This window comes from Lutjanus erythropterus, chromosome 15 (genome assembly GCF_056507025.1).
Source record: "Lutjanus erythropterus isolate fLutEry1 chromosome 15, fLutEry1.hap2, whole genome shotgun sequence".
In the NCBI taxonomy this organism is placed as follows: Eukaryota; Metazoa; Chordata; class Actinopteri; order Lutjaniformes; family Lutjanidae; genus Lutjanus; species Lutjanus erythropterus.
In genome coordinates, this window is record NC_139331.1 from 19,058,640 (window position 1) to 19,082,756 (window position 24,117).

The 24,117-nt window shown below is 38.6% G+C and overlaps 1 protein-coding gene across 2 annotated transcripts in view; it reads right to left on the bottom strand.

Annotated features, from left to right (window-relative positions):
- Nucleotides 1-23,348, bottom strand: part of hbs1l (HBS1-like translational GTPase) — a 29,663-nt gene extending 6,315 nt beyond the window's left edge. The window contains exons 1-11 of one of the 2 annotated variants that reach the window (XM_084736753.1): nt 23,176-23,334; nt 22,484-22,549; nt 21,213-21,344; nt 20,756-21,007; nt 8,233-8,341; nt 7,471-7,721; nt 5,819-5,984; nt 4,964-5,081; nt 3,182-3,328; nt 1,217-1,291; nt 942-1,059 (exon numbers count right to left, since the gene is read on the bottom strand). In XM_084736753.1, the coding sequence (XP_084592879.1) occupies nt 942-1,059; nt 1,217-1,291; nt 3,182-3,328; nt 4,964-5,081; nt 5,819-5,984; nt 7,471-7,721; nt 8,233-8,341; nt 20,756-21,007; nt 21,213-21,344; nt 22,484-22,549; nt 23,176-23,218 (1,477 nt within the window). In that variant the 5' untranslated portion in view covers nt 23,219-23,334. Of the gene's footprint in view, nt 1-941; nt 1,060-1,216; nt 1,292-3,181; nt 3,329-4,963; nt 5,082-5,818; nt 5,985-7,470; nt 7,722-8,232; nt 8,342-16,267; nt 18,868-20,755; nt 21,008-21,212; nt 21,345-22,483; nt 22,550-23,175 lie in introns of those variants that run through there. The other variant, XM_084736754.1, reaches the window with a different exon arrangement.
- Between the last annotated feature and the right edge of the window lie 769 nt (nt 23,349-24,117).

A 24,117-nucleotide genomic window follows, 5' to 3' on the forward strand; every position in this document is an offset into this window, starting at 1 on the left:
CAAACAGGACAAAAGGTCGACCGTGAAGCATTCAATTTATCAGAGAAAAATATGACTTAAACATAATGAGCATACCTACAGCAAAGATGAGATTATGTTCATGCACATTTTCACAGTGCAAAAATGTAACCACGGTAACTAAATTAATTTAAGGTTCTCTGCGACTGAAAAAACTACAAATGTGTTAGAGCAGCTTTTCAAACCTATGGGTGGAGTATTTGACACTCAGCAAGTTTTTGTTAGCCTGTAATAGGGCTGTCACGATATCAGATTTTCACTGCACGATCATCGTGGACAAAAGAATTCATGATAACAATATTATCACATCTATAGTAAATAATGTTATTTATTGTGCATTTTTTGGCAAATGAATTACACTCAAAATAAGAGTGTAGGGAAGGATACAACTCCAGAATGGAAAAAACCAGAAATGATTTCAGAACATACAGTATGTTCAGGGGGTGTTGGATTATTTACATTATACTATATATACTATTTACATGATATCAATATTTAACTTTCTAAATTATTATCATCAACAACCCTAGATGGTAAACTTAAGATGTATTTTCACTTTAAAACCACTGATAAAAAAGTTAATGCTGTTTTTTTAATGAAAATGGACATGCATGGGGCTTAAACATAAAGATAGTGTAGTGTCTCACTAGTATGATGTCACTCCATATGTTGATTTTTATCTTTTAAATTAATGTAGCTTTTTTATATTCACTACAAGTCTTGATAACTAAAAATGGACAACTAGAGATTTAAATCAGAGCAATCAACTCACAAAATCCTACAATTTACAATCATGTTTGTTCATATGTCTGCAGGAGACCCATGATGGAAAAGTGTGTTTGTACATTTTTTTACTCCTGTGTCTGACAGACAGAAAGACTGTAAATGCTTTGGGCAGCTTGAACCATGCCAGTGTGTATTACCAATCTGCTCCAGCAGGCTGGGACCAGAGTACCAAGAGGTAAGATCTGACACTGAACTCCTGGTGGCGAGGTTCTCTCCTGACAAGCCGCTGGTGGGGATGTAGTAAACATCAGACTCCTGGAAAAAAAAAAAAAAAACATAAAAACACTGGATCAAACACAAAGAAAGCTAGGAAATACTTTTTCATAGCCAACTGCATAAAATATCAGTCAATATAGTGATGATAAAGAGTTTAGTATTGTGAGATGTCAAGATATAGATGTGTTAAACTCACCTTGAATCCTGCCTGCTTGAGAAAATGGCCAAGTTTGGAAGTGATGTCTTGGAAACGCTCTTGTTGCCAGTTTACCTGATTTATATACACATATAAAGGAAGAATGAAAAACACAGAGGGAAAGTTTCCCCTTCAGCGCAGCTTTGAAATGGAAATGTGTCAGCAACATGCCAGCGATTGAAGGAAACAAACATGCAATCGCACGCACACAGTTCCCTAAAGCCTTCCTCTCTCCAGACAGAAACATTCAGAGGTCTTGAACTTTCAGAAAATCTGAAAACCAGAAACAGCGTCTCTTGTATTACACTCCAAAGTACGTGATTTGTCAAGTATACAGCAACTGCCCATCATCACAGAATGGATAAATTCTTCTGCTTGACTAGAACGACCAGAATTACCTTTCTGAGAGATTTCAGTGTGTCAAAGCTGAAGTTTTTACCAGTAGCACAAGGATCAATTCTAGGCCCTGTCTTGTTTACAATTTATATTAATATATTAGTTTATTCTCAAACTGACTAAAATGTTCATATCTACATGGGTGACACTATTGGTGCTCGTCAGTATGCACTTCCCAACCTATAACTAGTACTTTATGGAAACAAAACAAAGAGTGTCAGAGTATAAATACTGAGGTATTTGGCTTGATAAATCATTTACATTCACATATAATATTGACAATCTCATCCAAAAGGTGGCAAAAACGTATACAGAAAAAATCCAGCTTCCCTTCAAATTGTAGGAACAGTATAGTTGAGGCAGTCTTTCTATCAGTCCTTGATTATGGTTATATATTCTACAGGCATGCTGCTGCTTACTCTCTCATAACCCTCCACTTAGTTTATTATTCTGCCCTCAGATTAATTATCAGAGGTCCTCTCTGGCACAGAGGCATGATAAACACTTGTTTTCAATTATAAATCCTTTATTTGCCATTCACCACCCTATATAAATGTCTTATGAGTCAAGTCTTAGAGATTACTCAACCTGGAAAATCTGCATTTAAGGCTCTATTTTCCACCTGGCATATAGCACAGCTGTCATTGCTACTGTCATTGCTCACTGCTGCGCCTCTCGGAGCGCCCAGGGGTATTTTGGTCTTAAAATGCGGTGTAGTCAGGCGTATTTCTGGCGCATAACTATCCTGAGGCAGCAGAAAGCGAATGCGCCATTGACCAACAAAAACCTGACCTAAAGTCAACGGGGTAGTATTTTCCTGATATTTAAAGGACACATTATCCAGACAGTAAAATGAGATACAGTCTGCTTTTTATGTACTGCAGCTAATCCACAGGTCATAAAAATTAACATTCTGATCAATAGTGGATGATGGCAGGCGTGTGAAAAAGGATGAAGCTGTGTGCACATAACAGAGAGACACTATGCCAGTTTATGGATCTGTAACTGTCCCTCAGATTGTGTATAAAGTGCACACACACACACAGAGACACTTAAAGGGAATAGGAGATGTCATGCTGATTGGTTTCATTCATGTTACACCCAAAAGACACATGATTAATTATGAGACCAAATCCAACTTCTTTGCACCTTGCACCTTACTTTGCACCCAGATTGTGCACCACTTTATAGATCGCAATTATCACAGAACACAATTATCTATAACAAAATTCTCAAGATTAACACTCTCACTACTCTGGGATAATTCAACATGATGATCTCAAACCCCTTCACCTCAGTGTGCAATTGCCTTTTTTAATGAGTACTGTCTTATTCACATTTTTTAACTTCCTATTTCTCCGTGTCTCTACAAATGTTGCAAATGAGCTAGACCTCAATTATTTTCAAAGCCTAAATATAAGTTTGAATGAATGAATGATAAGTCTCTTTGTGAATATCACTTGGATCATATCTGAATGAGTACAAGTATATTGTATTGCAATGCGGTAACAGACAAACCACCCATGTTGTAATTCTCTAGCATTTCAGTGATGTGTAGCAGGGTCTGACCTGGTCCATCTTGTTGACAGCTACAGCCAGCTGAGTGACGCCAAGCGAACGCACCAACAGGGCATGCTCTCTGGTCTGGCCGCCCGCCTCGAAGCCTGCCTCAAACTCTCCTCGGCTGGCATCCACCACGAGCACTGCCACATCGGCCTGGAGAGAGAACCAAAGGGGAAAGATAAGAACCGCATGCATCTGTTTCTGCTGAGGCAGATCTGAGTGTTAAAAATCACACACACATTCAAATCAGTAGGTAACTTCACAGCTAAACACGTACAGTGAATACAAAATGAGACAGTTTTCATGAGGCTTAAGGTTAGGATAACTGTGAAGCATTTCAAGTCTTATCAAACCATCAAATTAGAATCCTTAATGACTTGTGCACAAGTCCTGTGCAGAAGCTAAATACAGCAACATAAAGTAACTACAAGAAATAAATAAGAAAATGTACTTTAAGCTTAAAACTATTATGACACAAGGTACCCAATACTCATGATTCACTGTTTATATTACAATAAAATTCATACATTTATTGAAACAATTGTGAGTGTTTTTCCACAAAATCTAAATTATTCCTAGTTTAAACATGTCCTCAACCATCTAGATGGAGACAATGGGTGGATTCATTTGTTGCTCTCCTATGATGAATAATTTAACTTGTAGTAATTGTCAAAAAAAACAAAATGCAGTCAAATACATAATACAGGATGAAATATAGAAATACGGTATTTCAAATGAATGAAACACCTGCTTCTCGGGGGTAACTACAGGCTCAGAAATACCACCTTGAGCCTCAGAGAATGTGACAGACTGATACCTTCATTTGCTTGTAACAGAAACCCCTTAGTCAGTACATGACGAGACTGAACGTGAGGACAGTCATATGGTAAAAAGAGAAATTAGATTACTGCCTCAAAACAGAGACAGACAAGCACACCCAAGCCTGCAAAAACACCTTGCGACACCAACACCCAAAACCACGAAAAAGCTATTTCAAATCATGCTGACGGGTGTGGCAAGCTACAGGCGTACTGCAGGAGGGAAAGAACCATTTTAATGAAGCGGAGGTTTGCAAAGTTGGAACGATGTTCAGTTTCATCACGTTCATTAATCATCTGAAATAATTAAGCCTTAAATGAAGACAAGTGAGTTATTGGAAGAATCTTAATATCTTACATACTAACTGCAGAAATGTGGGAGGCACAAAAATTTATTACATTATAGTATTGGAGTTACACAATATATTATTTACCTTTGCATTTGTTAGTCATGTTGCAAATCAATGTGCAGGACTGATTTGTGGTAGTGTTGGATTTTTAAATCAATGTACAAAGTTCTTTGATCTGTTATTTTTTATATATTTTACATTTTGTTGATGGATAATGTTTATTTACACAGTTTTTTGTTTTTTTTTACAAATGTTCCATACTTTTTTTTTTTTTTACATATATTGATGCACTGAGATCTTATATATCTTATAACTGTCTTTTTGAGTCACTGCAACAGTTAAATTTCCACCCTGGGGATCAAAAAACAGTTAAATAAAATGCTATATAAAAAGGTTCTTTTTAAAAATAATAATAATACTCATCTTTTGAAACCAGAATGAGCTTATCCTGCACCATTATTGCACTTCTGAACATACATACACACTCACAGACTGTTCCTCTGACTGTATATATAACCTAATAAAGCAACATTAGGACCTATATACTTTGATACCTGCAGATATCTCATTCATGGTGTACATACACCATGCAGACGTTTGAACACTTCTACATGGTATACCTGTGCAGCTCCTGTGATCATGTTGGGTATGAAGTCTTTGTGTCCTGGCGCATCCATCAGGGTCACCACCTTAGAATTTGTCTCAAACTTTGTCATGCCCACATCCATTGTCACACCTCTGGAGCAAACACAAGCAAATGAGGGGATTTATTTTATATCCATTTCACCTCATGGAAAAAAATGCATTTGCAATATATATGTTATTTTTTGTAGAAGTAAAATTCAGTGTGAAAAAAGAGTGACAAATCAAATAAATGTTCTGAGTGGCTGGAGCACCATATAAGGGAATGTAGATTTAAAGCATCTGTCAGCCTCAGGAGCAACGTCTACTAGTGGGCGAGGCTCTCAGTCTGCTCTAAGTATTACGTATTTACTTCAGAAGTTACTGATAAGTGAATATGGATTCCCACCCAAGTCACTTTCTGTTTCTGCCGTATTTCGCTTCCGTTTCACTCTGGTAACAACAACAGACAGGGCAAACGGACATATTTCCACAACAACATATCTTATGTTTTAAAAAGATAGATATCTCTGGTGTTTTCTATCAGTGAAGCAATTTATCAGTAAAATGTGCTCCAACAAGTGTAGGACAGATTTGGCCCTCCTGAGCTTTTTTTTCAGATCACATCCAGGATATTATGTGGCGTTATCATCACTGACATCAGTAACACCAGTCATTAGATCAAATGTCAGACTCTTAACATATGTTTATCAGCCAAAGCACACAGCAGGAAGAGACTGCAGCTTATTAAGCTTCTGCACTATGCAACTGTCCGTGTCCACTGCAGAAGGGGAAACCAGAGAATTTCCCTATTCTTCTATATTCATCTGTTTGTGTGCAAGCTCGAAATGTACCTGTCCCTCTCCTCGCCAGTTTCATCCAGGACCCAAGCATATGCGAATGAGGCCTTCCCAGCTTTCTTTGACTCCTGCTCATACTTGTGCATGGTGCGCTTGTTGACATTGCCCAGCAGGTAAAGAAGGTGGCCCATCAGTGTGCTTTTACCGGCATCCACATGACCTGCAGAGAATAACGCAGTCATACCGTGGAGTTAAGTAGAAAAAAAAAAGAAAGGAAAAGAGAAAATGGACTCAGAGGTTGGTGAGTAATAGTAGACATCAGGGAGTGGTGAGGACAGAAAAAGAGGAAGAATGTAAGAGAGATAACACAGGTAGGGGGGGAGAGAGGAGATAAGACAAAGGAAAGCCAGAGATGGGAGAAGGAAAGAGGCAGAATTGCACAAGAGGAGGGAGGCAGACAGAAATGGGAACAAGGATGGAGGGTGAGGGGGGGAAGGGAGAAGACCGTGGTAAAAACGAAAGGTTTCGCAGGCTGTGGGAAACTATCATCTGCACTTCTGAAACTACCAAGTCACTTTTTCTGGTGTAACTGAGAATGAGAAAATATGATTGAGCAACTGCACTGGTCTGCAATACAACTCATTTACTACTACTAAACTAAGACGTGTGCACTCAACAGATAGATCGGAAAATTAAAAGTAACTGCTCAGCATTACAGAAAAATAAGATAGTAAATGGCAGAATGTGAATGAGGACATTTTGATGTGGATCTATTACATCCTGTTGGGAACTTTAAAGTGGAAATAGACATTTGCTTGATTTAATTAAATGTTGATAGGTGTGATTGATGCATGTAATGGCTACAAAATAATGACAACACCCATGTTTAGACAGTTTCCCTATAAGACTTGTTTTCACTGTTTGCCACTGGGTATGATATTTATCAAGAAAATGATGTCCTTATTATAGTCCTTCTCTGAATTGTTTCTTCCCAACTATTTTGAATCTATAATATCATTAAAAGATTCAGAAAATCCAGAGAAATTTCTGCATGTTGGGGGCAAGGTCAAAAACCAAAATTGAATGCCAATGACCTGCAATCCCTCAGACAGCACTGCATTAAAACTTGACACAATTCTGTAAAAGATACTACTACATCATGGGCTTGAGGAACACTTTGGAAAACTGTTGCCTGTAAACTCAGTTTGTCGCTGCATCTTCAAACGCAACTTACGTTGCCGACTTCTTGGAGCCCAAGCTCATCTGAGATGGACTGATGTAAAGTGGAAAAGTGTGGCCACATTTCAGATTGTTTTTGAAAAATCATGACCTCCAGGCTAAACCCAGATTGTTATCTGCACAAATTTCAAAAAACAGCATCTGTGATGAAAGAATCAGCTATCTCATTCAACCAACCTTTCCTGTAGTGACAGTAGTACTGCACATAGCTTAGCAAATCAAGCATTACTTCCTCTTTGTATTTAACTGTTAACCAAAGGTGTGAACTATATGATAGTCAGCATTTAAGACATTGTTATATGAGGATTCTAGTGCGGATAATTGTTTTCAATCTTGTTTGTGCAGAATCAACGTCTGTATCCCTTATAGTTGTGCTGGTCCCTTCATGTACTATAAACTGACATAAAATGTTAAGTGATGTGGTTTTCGTGGTGGTTTATGAATGGTTTGGTGGTTTTCCTTCCTACCTATAACCACCAAATTCAACAGGGGTTTGCCGCCCTGCCGCTTCTCCAGCTCAGCCTTCACGTTGATCGTTTGCCGGCCCTTCCCAGAGGAGCGGCCTGGGGTGGGAACTGTGGAGGGCTCGTCTCCATTTGATCCTTTGGATGGAGTCTCAGGACGTTTGGTCGTGGCCTCTGAGGCAGGGGTCATGGTGGCGTTTTCAGGGCTGCCACCTCGGCGTACTGGAGCAGCGACAACACCATTCTCCCCTGTGCTGAGGAAAGTAGTGGACACGTTTAATCACGATGAAACACGACTCTTTTCTTTGTTGTAACACATTCATTATGTCAGCATACAGCTTACAAAATGCTAATCGATAGTTCATCCAAATGTATAATGAAACTACTGTTTTTAGGGTTTCTGCAGGTTTCAACAAGTTTCATTTAAGTTTAATTACCTATTTTACGTCCATACTGGCAAAAAAAAATACATGCACAGATTGCACTGGTGGTTATCAGTTGTTTATAGTTTTGTTGTTGTTACAGTGTGATCAACACAATTTCTTTCCCGAAAACTAATTTAAAAACAAGACTGAAGTTACTGGAACATTATATAAGTAACATTAACCTCATAATCCAGTTTTTAAGACTGTCAAGATGTTTTAAGACCAAATTTTTTTAGGTTTTTAAGGGCCTGCCAAAACCCTGTTTTGTTTTTGTTTTGTGTTTTTTTTTTACTGTCTTATGAGAACAATGAGTATGTGTGTGCTGATGTGTGTTAGGTACCTGGGAACATCGAAGCCCATGGTCTGCTTCTTGCCAGAGACGGTCATGCGGGCCACTTTGGGTACCACTTCAGAATCCAGTTTATTCTGAGATGCATCTCTGCTTTTAGCTAAAGAGAACAGAGGAACAAAAGTGTACACTTGCTCACAAAGGCAATCATGAGTCACTGTGGCCACATGAAGAGGAGTACGACACGAGGAGGATAATGTGTTTTTTCCTATTTAAAAGGGCACAGAAATGACCTTCAATGTGTGTTTTTGTAAGCACTCACTGCTATCTTTCCTAACAAGGACAGGGCAGGGTGGGCAATCTATTTTTGATTGGAACATGATCCAAGGCTTCCACAATGTACTTCTTATGCAAATGATAGAGAGCACTGTATTTAAGGTCTACTTGCTTCCATTTCAAAACTTCACATAACCTCTTTGACGAGCAGATACACAGTAAGTAAATAAACCAAGAGTGATGCAGCCAACTAGATGGATATGCTGATGGGATCAAACAACTAATCGATTAATTGAGAAAATCTTCGATAGATTAATCGATAATGAAAATAATTGTTAGTCGTAGCACTAGATTGAACAAATAACTTCACTTGGCTCTTCCTTGGGAGACACTGTAAACAATGCAACTGAGATGCAAGTACTTAAAATTTATTTTTTGAGGCTTCTGTTTACAACTTAAAATTATATTTTATGTAATATTGTCTTTTAATGGTGCAAATGCAGAAATTCAAAGGCTATTTAAATTCTTTCTGTACAATTAAATTGAAAACTGAGAGAAAAGATTGCAGTTTAGACTGTGGATCATGATTGTGATTAGATTGTGATATATTTAGGTAGATCACCAAGCCCTAAACGGATGAAACACTGCCTTGTAAAGTAACATACACGCTAACATTATCAAACAACAAGATAGCTTATTCAGCATATACGCTGTTGTGGTGTTAAGAGATCCTGAGGATGATACTACAATGACTCTTTTCCTGGACATGTTGCGTGCCTTCCTGGCATATACAGTAACGTATATTGTTCTTAAAAGTGTAAGCGTATGATGCAATCAGTCATACCTCCATCTATGTGACTGGTATATCCTATTCTGCAGCAGTGAGACTTGTTGAGGTCATTGCTTTGTCATCCCAGTCCCAAATGGCCACCAGTCCCAGTCATATCAATCTGCTACTGATTCATTTAGACTGGGCTGCACAGCCAAGCCTACAGCACACTGTGTGCGTCTATGTGCATGTGTGTGCGGCATTGACATCCTGGTGCAGAGAGGGTTAATTTCAGAAGTGGCCGTTGCCTCCCGTCTCCACGTAAATAGAGCAGTGTGACACAGCATTTCGCAGAATGAATCTTTTGAGAAGGTGTCACCCTCAGCAGAGTTCAAGGCTGGAGGTGAATGTGTGTTATCACACACGCACACTTAACTGATTAAAAGATACATTCACAAACGCCCAAAAGCGCTGCATTTATTTCAACTTGAAAAGTGATGTTGGTCATAATGTCATTTCCATCAGTTTTCCACTTGTGTTTTTTGGTTAGAATCAAAACATGATAAAACTCCCACACACTGTCCTCACTGATTTATGTGCAGCACTTCAGTCCTAAGACCAACATCAGTCAAGACAATACAGCCCCTTTTTCATGTTTGTCTTTTAGTATTCGAATTTTTTCTTCATCTTCTAACTTGTAGCCACCATTTTAGGGAAAAAAAAATCATACTAATCCTATGTGTGCTCCTGTATGCTTGTTGCAATTTAATCATCATAAAAAATACCCTGAGGGAAAATGAGAGGAAAGGAGGTGTGATTCAACAGAATTATTAATGGACTTTCTCTAACCAAAGTTTCTCTAAATGACTTGCTCTGCATTAGAGAAAAAAGTCCCTCTCATTCTGAAACACTGATACACAAGCGAGGCAGTTCACTGCACCATGAGAGCCTTTTTTTTCTTTATAAAGTAATGGCATGTAGGTGCTGTTTATTCCCACTTAAAAGGGTGGGGTAAAAAGAGCAACCAAGGCAAAGCTGCATCACAGATATTCTTATTTTAAAAGATTACAGCTCATTAAAATAGCTAGAAGCACAAAAAAATGACAAGTGATAGATGCATTTTTGAAAAGTACCTAAAAATCTATTTGTAAAAGACGGGCCACTGCAGAAAAGGTGCCTAAAACAATTCTTTAACAAATCTTTAACAACGCAATCATCACCACAATCATGCATCATTACTGTGTTTGCTGTCCTGCAGTTAGCAGCAACATGAGATGGAAAAAGATCTCTCTGGGGAATTTAGGTTCTTCCTGCAGCTGGGGGCTTTTCTTGTCCCTGCTACAGTGACGTGGAGGTTTCTACCACCTGTGTCAAACGAGACACCAGTCAGCCTGCAATTCACTTATATGGAACATCAGCTGTGAAACGAATTTTAAAAATAAATGAAAACTCTCACAATATCACATTAAATCTAATAAGGTCATAAGGGTCAGCTAATTAAACCTACAACTCTCCTAATTTAAAGGCAGAAAAAGTAACTTCCACTGCTAAGAGTCTATATAATAATAAAAAATATAGTTATGGGAGCAGTTTGCTTCCTTGCTAAACAAGCATCATTGCATATGAAATTCTGACATGACTCAGGCAGGAATCACGTTCACGGACAAGCTAAATTATTACGTTTGCTTCACGTTATGTTTAGTCATTTTCTTCGAATACCTTTCTCACTCTGACATATCTGACGTATCCCATGTCTTCCCAAAGTTTACAGCAACTAGGGGTGTGCCATATTTAATAGTTCGGGATAGACTGCTGGCATTTTTTTCATGATAAAATAGAAATAACGACAGCAAAATATCAAATGGCTGACAGAATGACGTCACGCCTAAACCAAAGGTATTTTTCTGTATCTTGTCATATTAACGTCAAGAATATTAGTTATTGCAGAATACCATGAAATATTGTGATACTACTTTAGGGCCATATCACCCACCCCTGACTGCAACTTGTAGCTAGAAGGAAGTGCACCGCTACCTTGAATAAATTACAGATTTCTCTGGCTTTAACCATTGTTGAAAAAATCTTCAATAATTTAATAAAATATATGACACAAGACTAGTGTATTTAATGCAGAAATGTTACAACTACACATCTACATAACCAACTTATTATCATGAAGTACCTGAGGAGTTGTTTTTTTCTTTTTAGAGCTTCACCTCTATATTTTAACCTGGGGTGAAACAGACAGGCACACCCTTCTCAAGACACCCAAGGTCTTAATCAATTAACAACCCCTCTTTTTTAAGATACCGGATATGTTGCTCACTAAGAAGACTGTAACACCTTTGCAAACAACTGACTCGCTAGGTAATTTTGGTGGGGCTGGCCTGGGGCAGCATTAACAGAAGGGCTGTCTGAGAACAACTACACAGTGTAATCAGGTTCTGAGGCTGGGAGCAGGATCTCTTTACACTGTTTGGACTGGCAGGTAAACAGTTGGCGTCCTCCCATCCAGGATTTCTCTAGTATAGGAGACCCTTGCTGTGACTAAGAGTGAGTGAGTCATTGGTAGTACACCTTGGCCTCAGGGCCCAACTGAGCACAGGATAAGAGGAGTCCGCCCAGGATATGCAAATATAAACTCCCCCATCCCGTCCAAATACACACAAGTGAAATAACAAGGACTCTGGGTGAAAATGGGTGAGGGTAAGACTGTGCAAGTGAGAGTAAGAGATCCAAGAAAGAGATACAGAGGCTAAGAGAGTAAGATGCTAGACCTTCATTTTGTTTTTAGGGCTGCAACTAATTATTATCTTCATCAAGAATTAATCTATCAATTACATTCTTAATTAACTAATTAGTTGTTTGATCCATAAAATGTCAGAAAATGGTGAAAAATGTTGATCAAGATGACGCCTCCAAATGTCATTTAGTCCATAACCCAAAAGATATTCAGTTTACTGTCACAGAAGACTCAAGAAACCAGGAAATACTCACATATCAGAAGGCGACATTTCAAAAAATATATATATTTATTTTTAAAAATTACTCAAAACAATGAATCAACTATCAAAATAATAAAAAAGTAATATCACAAAAGATTAATAAATTATTACTTGCTGCAGATCTGTTTGTTTTCACTGCAACTGTGGATCTTTATCCGTGTTTAATAGCATCAACTACACACTGTGTCATGCTCTACATTTTCAGACACAAACACAACACAAATATTTAAGAAAATATTTCAATATTTTATGACCAGCTTTAATGGTTGCTGCAATAAAAAATTTGAACTCAAGAAAGACATTTTTGATGAGGCTCCCTGCCACTTGAGGTCACTAAAGTCTATGAAAGACAAGAATCATGTTTGACTCAACTCAAATCTTCACAGGGGAAAGTGTGGGGAGAAAAAGGGGAATAACATCTTAACTGTTTTACGTATTGCCATGTGAGTTTGGACTAATATGTATAGAAGTTAAGTTTGGTTTTACCTGGCTATGGTTGTCACAATGAATCTTCAGGGATTTACAAAAAAAAAACAAAAAACATGTGCCACAAAGTGCAAAGATCATACGGTCATCTGGTATGGTATTATGTCTGAAACCTAAAATTAAAATCTACATCCTGGCGCTCTCTCGGTGACAGCCTGTGTTTGCTCTAAATAAATCAACACGCCAACAAACTTACCTAAGAGTTAAACTTCATTCATTTGAAGGTATGAATGAACACGACTGAAGGAAAAGAGGCTGCTGGCTGAGAGAAAAACTGAGCAGGACCCATCTGACCCCTTTCAGGTTGAGTCACACACATTCAATGACAGCAGCACCACTCCACATTTCATAGAATGACATCTATAAAGATATCTCCTCATCCTTTACACCCACTTACTCAGCAGTCAGTCAACCTTGACTCATACCAACCACCTGAAAACTCTCACCTACTGTTTACAGACAAGATTTCAAAATAGAGCTACAGAGGGATTTGTGTCTGACCTACAGCAGGTTAAACTATAATGACAATACACATTTGGATTTATGTTATTTTCCCAAAGAATGAAGGTGTCAACTAATTTGACCCACTTTCCATTCAGTGTATAGATTCCAGTGGTGGCTTTTTTTTTTGAGTGACGGGCATAACTGGAAACATCTGGAGTTTCCAGAGATGCAAAAAACAGGGTGTGAAAAAGCAAAACATTCTGCTGGATGCAATACAGTCTGTATGGTGGAAACTCAGGACAACTTTATCAACAATCTGAAGACACGGGGCGGCAATCATGCCATGCTGTCAGTGATATAACCAAATCACCCACGCTGATACAGGCAGGATAGCCATAAATGTTTGGTGAGTTAAGTACAACATGCTGTGAATTAAGGTCCCTGTTGTCCTCTTCTGCATGTTAGTCAAGTAGCTGAGTAAAAAAAGGAGTGTTGCCATTCTGATGCACAAAGTTGACATACTGTCACAATCATACTGTTAGTTCTGTCTGCATCGAGCAAAGAATCGGTACTATAAACATTTTTGAGAAAGGTTTTCACTACACGTTGGGAGAGAAATCAAATTACCATTATTCAACCTGGAAGTACAGACGAGCAATTAATCAAAATATTTTCAAAATCGCAATATGGACGAGTCCAATATTCAAACCTCAGGAGCTGCAATTTTTGATAAAGCTAAAATATGTCACACACCATTATAAATGAAGCACTGTGGAGCCACAGAGACATCCCGTACAATAAACCATAGTCTTCAGACATAAAGGAAAAGGCTTGTTTAGTGCAGGCTGCAGCGACAATCACATCATCACTTCTGAGTACATTTGTTTTGTTTCCCAGTAAAACTTAAATACAAAAATTGCAAATCGTGACTCACATCACATTTGCAACATCTGTCAAGACAATGGCAATATGATTTTTTTTTTTTTTTTTGCGCATGGTTCAGCCTTACCAGGAAGTGATGGTGCAAGATCACGATGATTAAAATGTGGTATTATAACATCTCAATTTTCGACTCGTGATAATCTACAATTGTTTGTGTAGGGAAGAGTTCATGAAGGACTGATTTCAGACACAGCCCTAAAAAAAGCCAATTATCAATTACTGCACTTGAATTGGATTTAAAGTCAGCGGAGTAACTTGATGATAACTAGTCAGTTAAATGATACACAGTACACAGATCAGTACCAAGCTGACAAACATACCCAACAGCTTCCACAGTTACTCGAGGTGACTCACTTCCATTGAGGTTGTCAAAAGTATCAACACTTTTTTAATACTACATTTAAAAGCAAGCTAGCTATAAAAACAATTATTTGAATGCTCAGTCAAGAGCTCATATCAATTCAGTCTTTATTGTCCTGCTTGAAATTTGGCTTGGAGCAAACCCGGACCATCTTCAGTAACGTTTTCTGTACCTGCACTATGTGCAATTACAAAAAATCCTATTTTTTCTTCATAGGACTTTTTTTTCTTTTTGTCAAGGCATCAAAATAGGTATTGAGTATTGTTTCTTTATACTGGAACATGCAGCTGATAAATGAACCAGACTGATTTCTAAAGCCACTGTGCATGCCTGCTGCAAACACACTCTTTTATGAGTACTTTAACGATTTTTATTTGCCCTCAACCACTGCAGGGGCCACCTCTTGCATTTCTTGTAATAAGAGCAACTTTTTCCATTTAACTAAAGAATCATACTTCACTCACTGCCTTTTTTCCTGTAAACAAACTGCACCACAACAAAGCAGTAGTATTGATGGCAAGTCCAAATGCACTCACTTTCTTTTGACCACTTGTTGTGAGTAAAATGGTATTTTCCAGTGCTGGCACCACATCACAACATAACTGTGTTTGTGCAACATGTCGTGCCTTGCAGAAATGCAGAGCCTGTGAAGACACAAAAACGACTTGATCTGTCAAAGCTTTTGACAAAGCTGTGAAAGTCGAGAGACATGATCAGATTTTCCTACGTAGGTGGTGTAAGAGAGACACAGAGAGTAAAATGATCGGCTGCTGTGTCGAGTCGGTGTGTGCTTAGGGTGACATTTTCTCCAAGAGTGCAGCTTCCTGCTCAAACCCACACACTGGCTCGCCTTAAGAGAAGAGGACAAAAGTGTTTCTGGACAAACCCGGTTGTTAATAACACTTATTCATTTCTAGATCTTAACAGAGTAAAATGTAAAAATGCTGTAGGTCATAACTTTACTCACAAAACAGACTACAACATCCCTAATACACCTAATTATTTCCAAACACCACAATGCTCCCAGGATTACAAATACACTGAAAAACCTGTTTGACTTCTGATGTTTGACTTGTCATTATTACCACTATCTGCCCTTGATTATCTATCATTTCCCACAGGCTCAGGCTCACCAGTCTGTTTGACACCCTGAGGGTCCACTTCACACATCTCTCTGCACCTGTATAAAGTTTACACACATCTAGCCCAAACCCTACTCCTCCACCAGAGCGCTCTCACATTTAAGACAATGAAGCACTGCAAGAAAATGACTAAACCACAAGTAATGTTTGACATTAGGCCTTATTATCTTCTCCTGTGTTTTAACTACAATACAGACCACTGTCCTGACGACAACAGCGCTGTTCAAACACGGTGTTATCTACCATCTCTTGAGTGAGTTTTTGTCCAATCTTAAGTCTCATTTCTATAAAGGCAGGATTCTCCATTCATACCAATGACATACATCATAAACGAGCACTCTCGTATAAAACTTTGGACTAAACACCCCACCCCCCTCCAAAGTACAATGAACCAGATACACACTGCAGAGTTTTCGGTTTAAAACAATTCACTTCACAAAATGACTACTTATTACTATTGTATTGGAGACAATAGTCAATCTTTTAAGTACTGTAAAAACACACACTCATGTCACATTTGAGATTCAACTAAGGAATATAAAACTACTTTATCTAGTAATGTAGAATTAGTTCAATATTAGAACCCTAAAAAGAGATATTGTTTACACTCAGACACACAAAAGCAAACACAACCAGAAAGACATGCCCGGACACAGGTGCATAAAGAGTACATAAACTCAGTCAGTCATCTTTATTTGAAAATCGACATATTTAGTTCTGGCAGAGTGTGATGACACACCCAGTGTAACTTATTTGTACATCATAATATTAAAAGCCTGTAAGAGCAAGAAAAACCTCTTTTACAGCAGATCTGAAGGCATTCACTTTGACTCATTCTATACACTCTTTATTCACAGTGCTTGCTTCAAAGTAAACTCATTTCCACAATATTAAGCATTAAAAGTGTTCACTTGTCTGTCACTTGTGTGCGTGTGTCTGTATGCACGTGCACGTGTTGGTTCTCGCTCCCGCATGGGAAAATCTCCAGGTGTCCTCGAAACCAAAATGTCTACCCCATGATCTCAAAGACAGGCAGCAGTAAACCAGTACAATGGTTAACTGATCCATATTCAAATAGCTGCAGCACACCTGCAAACAAAATCAACCTCCTTTTTTTTGTCTTTTGAGGGTTCATGCAGCTCAAAACTAGAAAAAAAAAAGAGGCCATGCAAAAAAGAGATACACTTTGAATTTTCCTTGGCTAAGCTTAAACTACTTTCATATATACAAAAATGTAAATTTAAAAGCCAAAGGCCATCTAACCATACAAAAATAAGACTCAAATTTAAAATGTAGGAAAAAAATATAAATGAGAAAAAATTATTCAAAAATTCTTAAAATACTAGTCCATTGAAGGTTTACTTAGCTGCAATAATTTTAAAGCTGCCAGAGTGACTGAGTTGTTCTTTTTTGATACTGTTTGATTAAACATAATTGTTCTGTGTAAAGTAGCAGTAGTAAATTATGTAGTTATTCCATTTCTAGCAGAGTTTTTAAGCAGTGATCAGCAGCAAGTTTGTCATTCTCTGTCATACTGTTGGTCCCAAAAGTTTCTACACTCCACGACTGATTGATGGGACACAGATTAAAAAGTCTCATAAGGACTGATGACCCTGAGTGCTGCATCTCTTTTGAGTTTAGTTCCACCAAAAGTTTGTCATCCCAAGTGAGTCAATTTAGCACTGACACGCAACGCAAAGGAATTAAGCGCTTTTTATGTACTCGTCTACCTGGTGAAAGCTTTTCGCTGATTAGCACGGACGATGTCGTCTGGTGAAGGCGTGTCGAAGCGGAATGGTGCAATCGGCGAGAGCGGGGTGTGCTGCTCTTTAGGTTTGTCTCGCGTTGTACACAGGAAGGCCTGGTAACCACTTCCTGTCCTCTGACCTCTTCTTTTTCCCTTAAATACATTCCTCATCCTCTTCTGTTGTCTGTGGTTCTGAATTGACAAAGTGATTGCAAACACTGATGGTTGTGCAAAAACAGAGGAATCCAGCCCCAAGGCATCTTGAGTCGGAGAGGACGGTGAAGGAAGGTCACTGTCCAAGTGCTGAGGGCTCGCTCCGTCTGATTGGGCTATGAGTGTGCTCAAATCAATAGTCTGCTTCATCTTAGGAGGCCTGGAGTTTTGGTTTGGTCTGTGGTTGGTCCCACCCTGTAGAGTGCTCTCTGCTAACACAGCTCTCTCTGGTTTTGCTGGTAAAAGGAGCGAGGTGAGAGAGTAGTGCGACCCATTTGAGGTGGCTGAGGTTTTGCCTTTGTGTGCAGACGCCAATTGTGACAAAGAGAGCGGCTCAGAGATGCCAGGTGGTTGTTTCAGTGCATTTGCTGGAGACTCAGTGCTGTGAGGTTGAAGGGAAGCGATGGAGCTGTTGGTTTGATGCTGCAGGGCTAGCTGAGACAATGAGACAGTCCCACCTAGGCGTGCAGGAGTGATGTTGGTTGGTTTAAAAGAGAGTGCTGTTTTTTCCGTGCTCTGTGATTGAATGTGTGTATTTCTGTTTTGGTGCTGTGAAGCCAGCTCAGACAGCGAGACCATTTGTGCTGGTGCAGCCATCCCCTGACACTTCACTGAAGTTATGCTGCTTTGGGGAGAGGGGAGAGAGTGACTGACAGCTGTTGGGCTGCGGTTTGAATGCTCCTGGATTAAATCAGCCAATGATGGGCTTCCCTTAGGATCAGCTATTGTGGTTTTGACTCCAATCCCAACGCCTCCTGAGTGCTGATTGCTATGGAGTGCAGAACTGAGACTCCCGAACCCAGGAGGAACAGCCAGAGAAGAGGTTGCAGTTGTTATTTTAGGGTTGTTTAGAGACAGACTACTGAGTGGAACTGAAAGGAGGGAGGGAGCTGAGCTGTGACATGCTGAAGACATGTTTAAAGATGCTAACGTTCCCAAAGACAGACTATTCTGATTTGACATAAAGGACGGAGGTGAATTAGATCCTACAGTTAGAGCACTTAATGAGGGAACACCTAAACCATGCCCTGTGTCAACTACTCCTGACACCTTACTCTTCTGCGAATGCTCAGACATGAGCTGTGCCAGACTGGTACCACTAACATCTAGGCCAACATTTTGACCGATAAAATTCTTATTTCCAGAGCTGCTAATCACGGGGTCGGCCTTATGTTGCGATAAAAGGTCACGCAGGTTTGGTGCGCTTGCTTGCACTCGTGGTTGTGTGTGTTTGCACCCATCAGTCTGGGCTTTATGTGCCTGGGATGTAATGTCTGTGTGAGAAGCAGACAAGAAGGCTCCTTACCTTACAAAAGCCAATTGCAGTTGTCGAAGAGGAGAGACAGCAGGACCACAGAACAGAAGTCAGATGAATCATACCATAAAAAAGAGGGAAAAGAGCAGACACAAGGCACTTTGTTAAACATATGAATGATTTAAACTTGTCATTGCACACATTTGTACCAAAATTAACAGAGATATACCCTTATCTGTTAAGCTTTAATGTACACAATGCTAATTAATATTACTTAAAATGATCTTTTGTTTAAAGTATCTTTTTAATACCCCACAGGTATGCAGTTAGAAATATCAAGATTCAGTTTTAGATGTTATCAGTATCACTAAGATGAACCCTAACCACTTGCGCATTCCACAACAGTGCAGTTCTTATTTCTTAACGCAGGCTAGACTCTGAACCTTGTTTAAAAATTATGCTTTACTTAAAGTGAACTACATCAAAACCCATTAACCCTCCTTTTTGGTTAAGGAGTGACTTCACTTTCCATTAACACTTTCCATTTCCTTAACAATTTATAGACACAATCAAAAATACTCAAATGTTCAAAATCAACAGCAATGTCTATCTCTGCCAGCAGTCTTCAACATTTTTCATGCCAGGGACCTCTTATCTCACAGAAAAAGTGAGCAGAGACCCTCTATTAAGTCAGCAGCATGGCTAATGGTAACCGAGTTAGCCACAGCCTCTGCACTTTTGCCAGTGGTTTCTGAGGTGGAAAGTTTTTCACAGTATTCTGCTCATGAATTACAAAATGATCCATTGTGACTCACAACGGTGTGGGTACACTTGTGATAATAATGCAACTAATTGGCAAATATGTTTCAATAATACTTTGCTAACTAGTTTGCCGTTGTATATAGGTCCTGCACAGTGATTTAATCAGTTAACTAACTCACAATTGCTTGAGTATTCATGAATAGCCTTTTGTCAGTGTTGTGTAAATGAAATCCTTTTGGGTTTCTTACAAATAGGATGATATATCTTTGTTACGTTGGAGTCATGTCAATGTGTTTTTTCAGACATAAAGCAGTTTCTGAAGAAAGAAAGCCTTTCAAAAAATTAGCAAGCAATAACTTAGGGGACCCCTTGCAGTAACTCTGAGGACCCCCTTGGGGTCCAAGACCCACTACTGAAGACCTAAGGTCTATACTTCACCTCAATAAACAGATATATGCTTATGAATGCAGGATCAGTAGGCAAAGGGCAAGACTTTGGTACGTGTACTTTGAGAACCCCTGCTAGAAACAAATAGCTCGATATGAATGGACAACATGTATGGAGAACAGGAATGGAGAACTTTTTATTGGCTTTTTTTTAATTCACATGTATTCATATGCAGATATCTGTAGAGATTAGACTCCATCTCCATTCTTGTGTCTCAAGTTGCTAATCAGATTGTAAATGATGACAATGCATGCAAGAGGAAGTCAAATAACTGTTTTCAGTGTATCTGCTGGCTACAGCGGAAGCCCACATACATTGGCTGTTGCCACCAGAGGCTAAATTGTCATCAGATGATAGTCAGTGAGTTCCAAAATTGAGCTATACTACACTATTTGTAATTGCTGACCAGGTGATACAAATAGCCTGTATTTGTGAAAATCAGGTAACTGAATAGAATTCCTTCAAAAAATAAACTAGATCTATTAGCAGCTACATAACAATTAAAAAACACTACACATACTAACACACCAACGTTCTAACTGTGAAATAATTCAATAGCTTTGTGTAAAACATTTCCTTCAGATTCTGTGCTTTGTTTGGTCATTACCTGGAGAAAATGTTAAAATGCCACTGACAATCATTATCTAATATGTAACTGCAGTGTTCCAGTAAAGAACAATTCATAACCAATAAATCTATTGTAATTAGATCTGCTCCAGGCGTACCTTTTTCAGCCACAGTCTCTTGTTTAGTTCTTTGTGGAAGTGGTGCTTTCTCTTGGCTAACTCTTGATACCAAAGTCGTGTCATCACTGGTAATTCTGGTAACTGGGGCTGTCTTGGTGTCTTCAGACAGGACTGCATCCAGTGCCTTCTGTGGATCAAATCCACATCTTATAGCTGCCTGGGTCAGGACTGAGTCTGGCACTGCATCTCCCAGCACAGCCCGCATATGGTCCAGGCAGGAATACAGCTTTGCTACAGAGTGCATTAGACAAACCACACATTAGACACAGACATATTATTCATGATGCAGAAAAAAATAACATATTAATCAAAGAACAATACTTTTCAGTTTTCATATCTGATGAAGAACAATAGATCAAGAAAGTAAAAAATCTAATCCAACAGGATGTCAATGTCTTAAATTGGAACACTTTCAAACACAAAGATCATACATTACCTTGATCCAGAGGGTCAAGGTTGTGGCTGATGGTAGGGGACATGGGTATGTCCTCATCTTCATATTCTTCCTCTTCTAAAGGCTGCTCTCTTGGTGCTTGCCTCTCTTGGCGTGAGTAGATGAACTGATTCGCTATATAAACCAAACACATCTTTTCTTATTGGCCAATTGAACAAGGAGATGTGATGTCTGGTTTATGGTGTATAATTTAAGGAGTCATTTAATCACATCAATTCTTTATTTAAAAGTTTAATCAACTAAGACAATCTCAGAATGTTTTTATTATGTGCTGGAAGTAGCTATTGGTTTCTTAACTGATAAAAACATATGAAACCAAAATGATTCTCGCAGATCAATAGTGTCCAATTACAACCCATATTCCAAAAAAGCTTCAACACTGTCTAAAAAATGAAATGCAGCGATTTGCAAATCATTTGACCTATATTCAGTTGAATACAGTACAGATTTAAGATAATGAATGTTCCAAGTGATAAAATGTATTGTTTTTTGTAAGTATAACCTCATTCTGAATTTGATGCCTGCAACATGTTTAAAAAAAAGTTGGGACAGGGTCATGTTTACCACTGAGTTATATCTTCTTTTCTTTACAACAGTAAGCCTTTGAGAAATGAGGACAATAAATGTGTATGTTATTCACCATTGTTGCTTTCTATATGACTTCAGTTGCATAACACTCTGGGGTCTCCACTGTCATGTTGTGTGCTTTATAATGCACCACACATTGTCAGTGGGAGGCAGGTCTGAACTGCAGGCAAGCCAGTCTACTACCCGAACTCATTTACTACGAAGGCACACTGTTGTAACACAAGCAGAATGTGTCTCAACATTGTCTTGCTGAAACAAGCAGGGATGGCTCTTTAAAAGACATCCTCTGGATGGCAGGATGTGTGGCTCCAAAAACCCATATGTACCTTTCAGCATTAATGGGATCTTCACAGATGTGAAAGCTACCCAACTGTGTGTTTAGAAACACTGTTCCTAAACTATTGGACTATCTTCCCAATCTTTTGTTACCCCTGCCCAAACCTTTTTAAAACATGTTGCAGACATCAAATACAGAATGAGTGTACATTTACAATAAAGTCAATCAGTTTGAACCATACATATTTTTGACTTAAAATGTATTTATTTTGAAAACCATTAGCAAATCATTGAATTGGTTTTATTTACGTTTTGCAAAGAGTACCTTTTTCGGAGTCGGGGTTGTTACCATTGAGCACATCTATATTTTTGCATTTAGTGATACACACCTGTTGCTGGTGATATACAGTAGTCATCATCCACAGACTGTCCATACATGTCATCATCTTCAAAGTCTAGAAAATATAAGTGAGGTTTAAGAAAATGTCCTATTTTTCTTCTTTCACATGAATACATAAACAAATATCGTTGTAGTGAAGAGAAAGAAGCCTTTGTTACAGCTGTCACTCTGCCTTGTCAGCAGCTTTACAAAATGCATAACAAAACGTAAATTGGGAGTCAACTAATTTTAACTATTATAAAGTAGGTTTGACAATATGAACGTTGAATAAGTTAAAACAATGAGGGTATGTTAATAATATAATGTGCAACAATGAATTATAAGCTTATAACATTCCTTCCAAAAACACTGGAAAGTTAGCAAGCTAGCTAAGTAGCTGTCGTTAACTAAACATAAGCATTAACTACATTACTTAGGGACACGACATATCATGTTTACCATTATAGCATTAGCCTGACAGCTTGAGTACATAAGTAGATATTAGTATTATAGTGCAACGTATCTTTTGGCAGGTGCTAAGTGACACGACAGCAACGTTATCTTACCACCTAAACTAGCTAGCATTAGCATGTAGCGCTAAAAGCAACAACAGTGAATTTTAGCTTAGCAGCTAACGAGTTTAGCAGTTTGAGGCCTTGCCATCACGTTTATAAACCGTCACATCTGGTTAAGACTATATACCTTCATCGTAGTTGTAACCTCGAACATTTCTGTGCCGAGACATTTTGCTTATGTGTCTTCTCTCGGCCCCAGCGTAAATGCTTTTCGGCTCACAGACTGTTGTGGCATGTGTCTCACTGCCTGGCTGCCATTGCTGCTGCTGTGTAAAATTCGCCGTGTCTAGATAGGAGCCTCAGACCCGCTGAAGATCTCGCGAGAGCTATCTCTATAAACCAAACCCTGATATTTCCCAAATTCTAAACAAGGATTATCTGTATTACACCCACCTACATCGTAAACATGCTGTTGTCCCATTATAAAACGTAATTAGCGAGTACAACGTGCACAATTAAGAAACAACATCTACAAATCCCGCGAGAATTACACACATCTAGGGTTCCCTTCCAAACACGACCCGTGAAATAACAGCCGTGAGCAGGTCAGAGTCGATTCTGCAGAATAAATTAAATAATTAAGAGAAATAAAAAAAAAAAACCATTATGCTATATCTGTGTATTCTGTTAACAATCAACAGTGTTGTCATTAAAATGTAATTTAAAAACTTGCCTCCATAAAAAAAGTTTTTTTTGGCTGACGTAACTTCCTGTTGCACTGTCACCAATGCGGCCTGGGATTTTTATTTTGAAAACGTTTTTTAATGTTTTACTATTGTGTATTAAGTATGTTCTCCACAAATTCCTGTACAATAACAATACATAACAATACAACACATGTTCATCTTAAAAAGTACACACACACACACACACACACACACACACACACACACACACACTCACACACACACACACACACACACACACAACACAATATCTATTTTAGGAATAAAAGACATACTTGGAGGGAAATCAATGTAAACCAAAATATAATATATAGTGTAAAAAAGGCCATCACTTTGGGCAGCATGCAGACTCCACAGGATCACATAATCCCACCTCCCTCTGC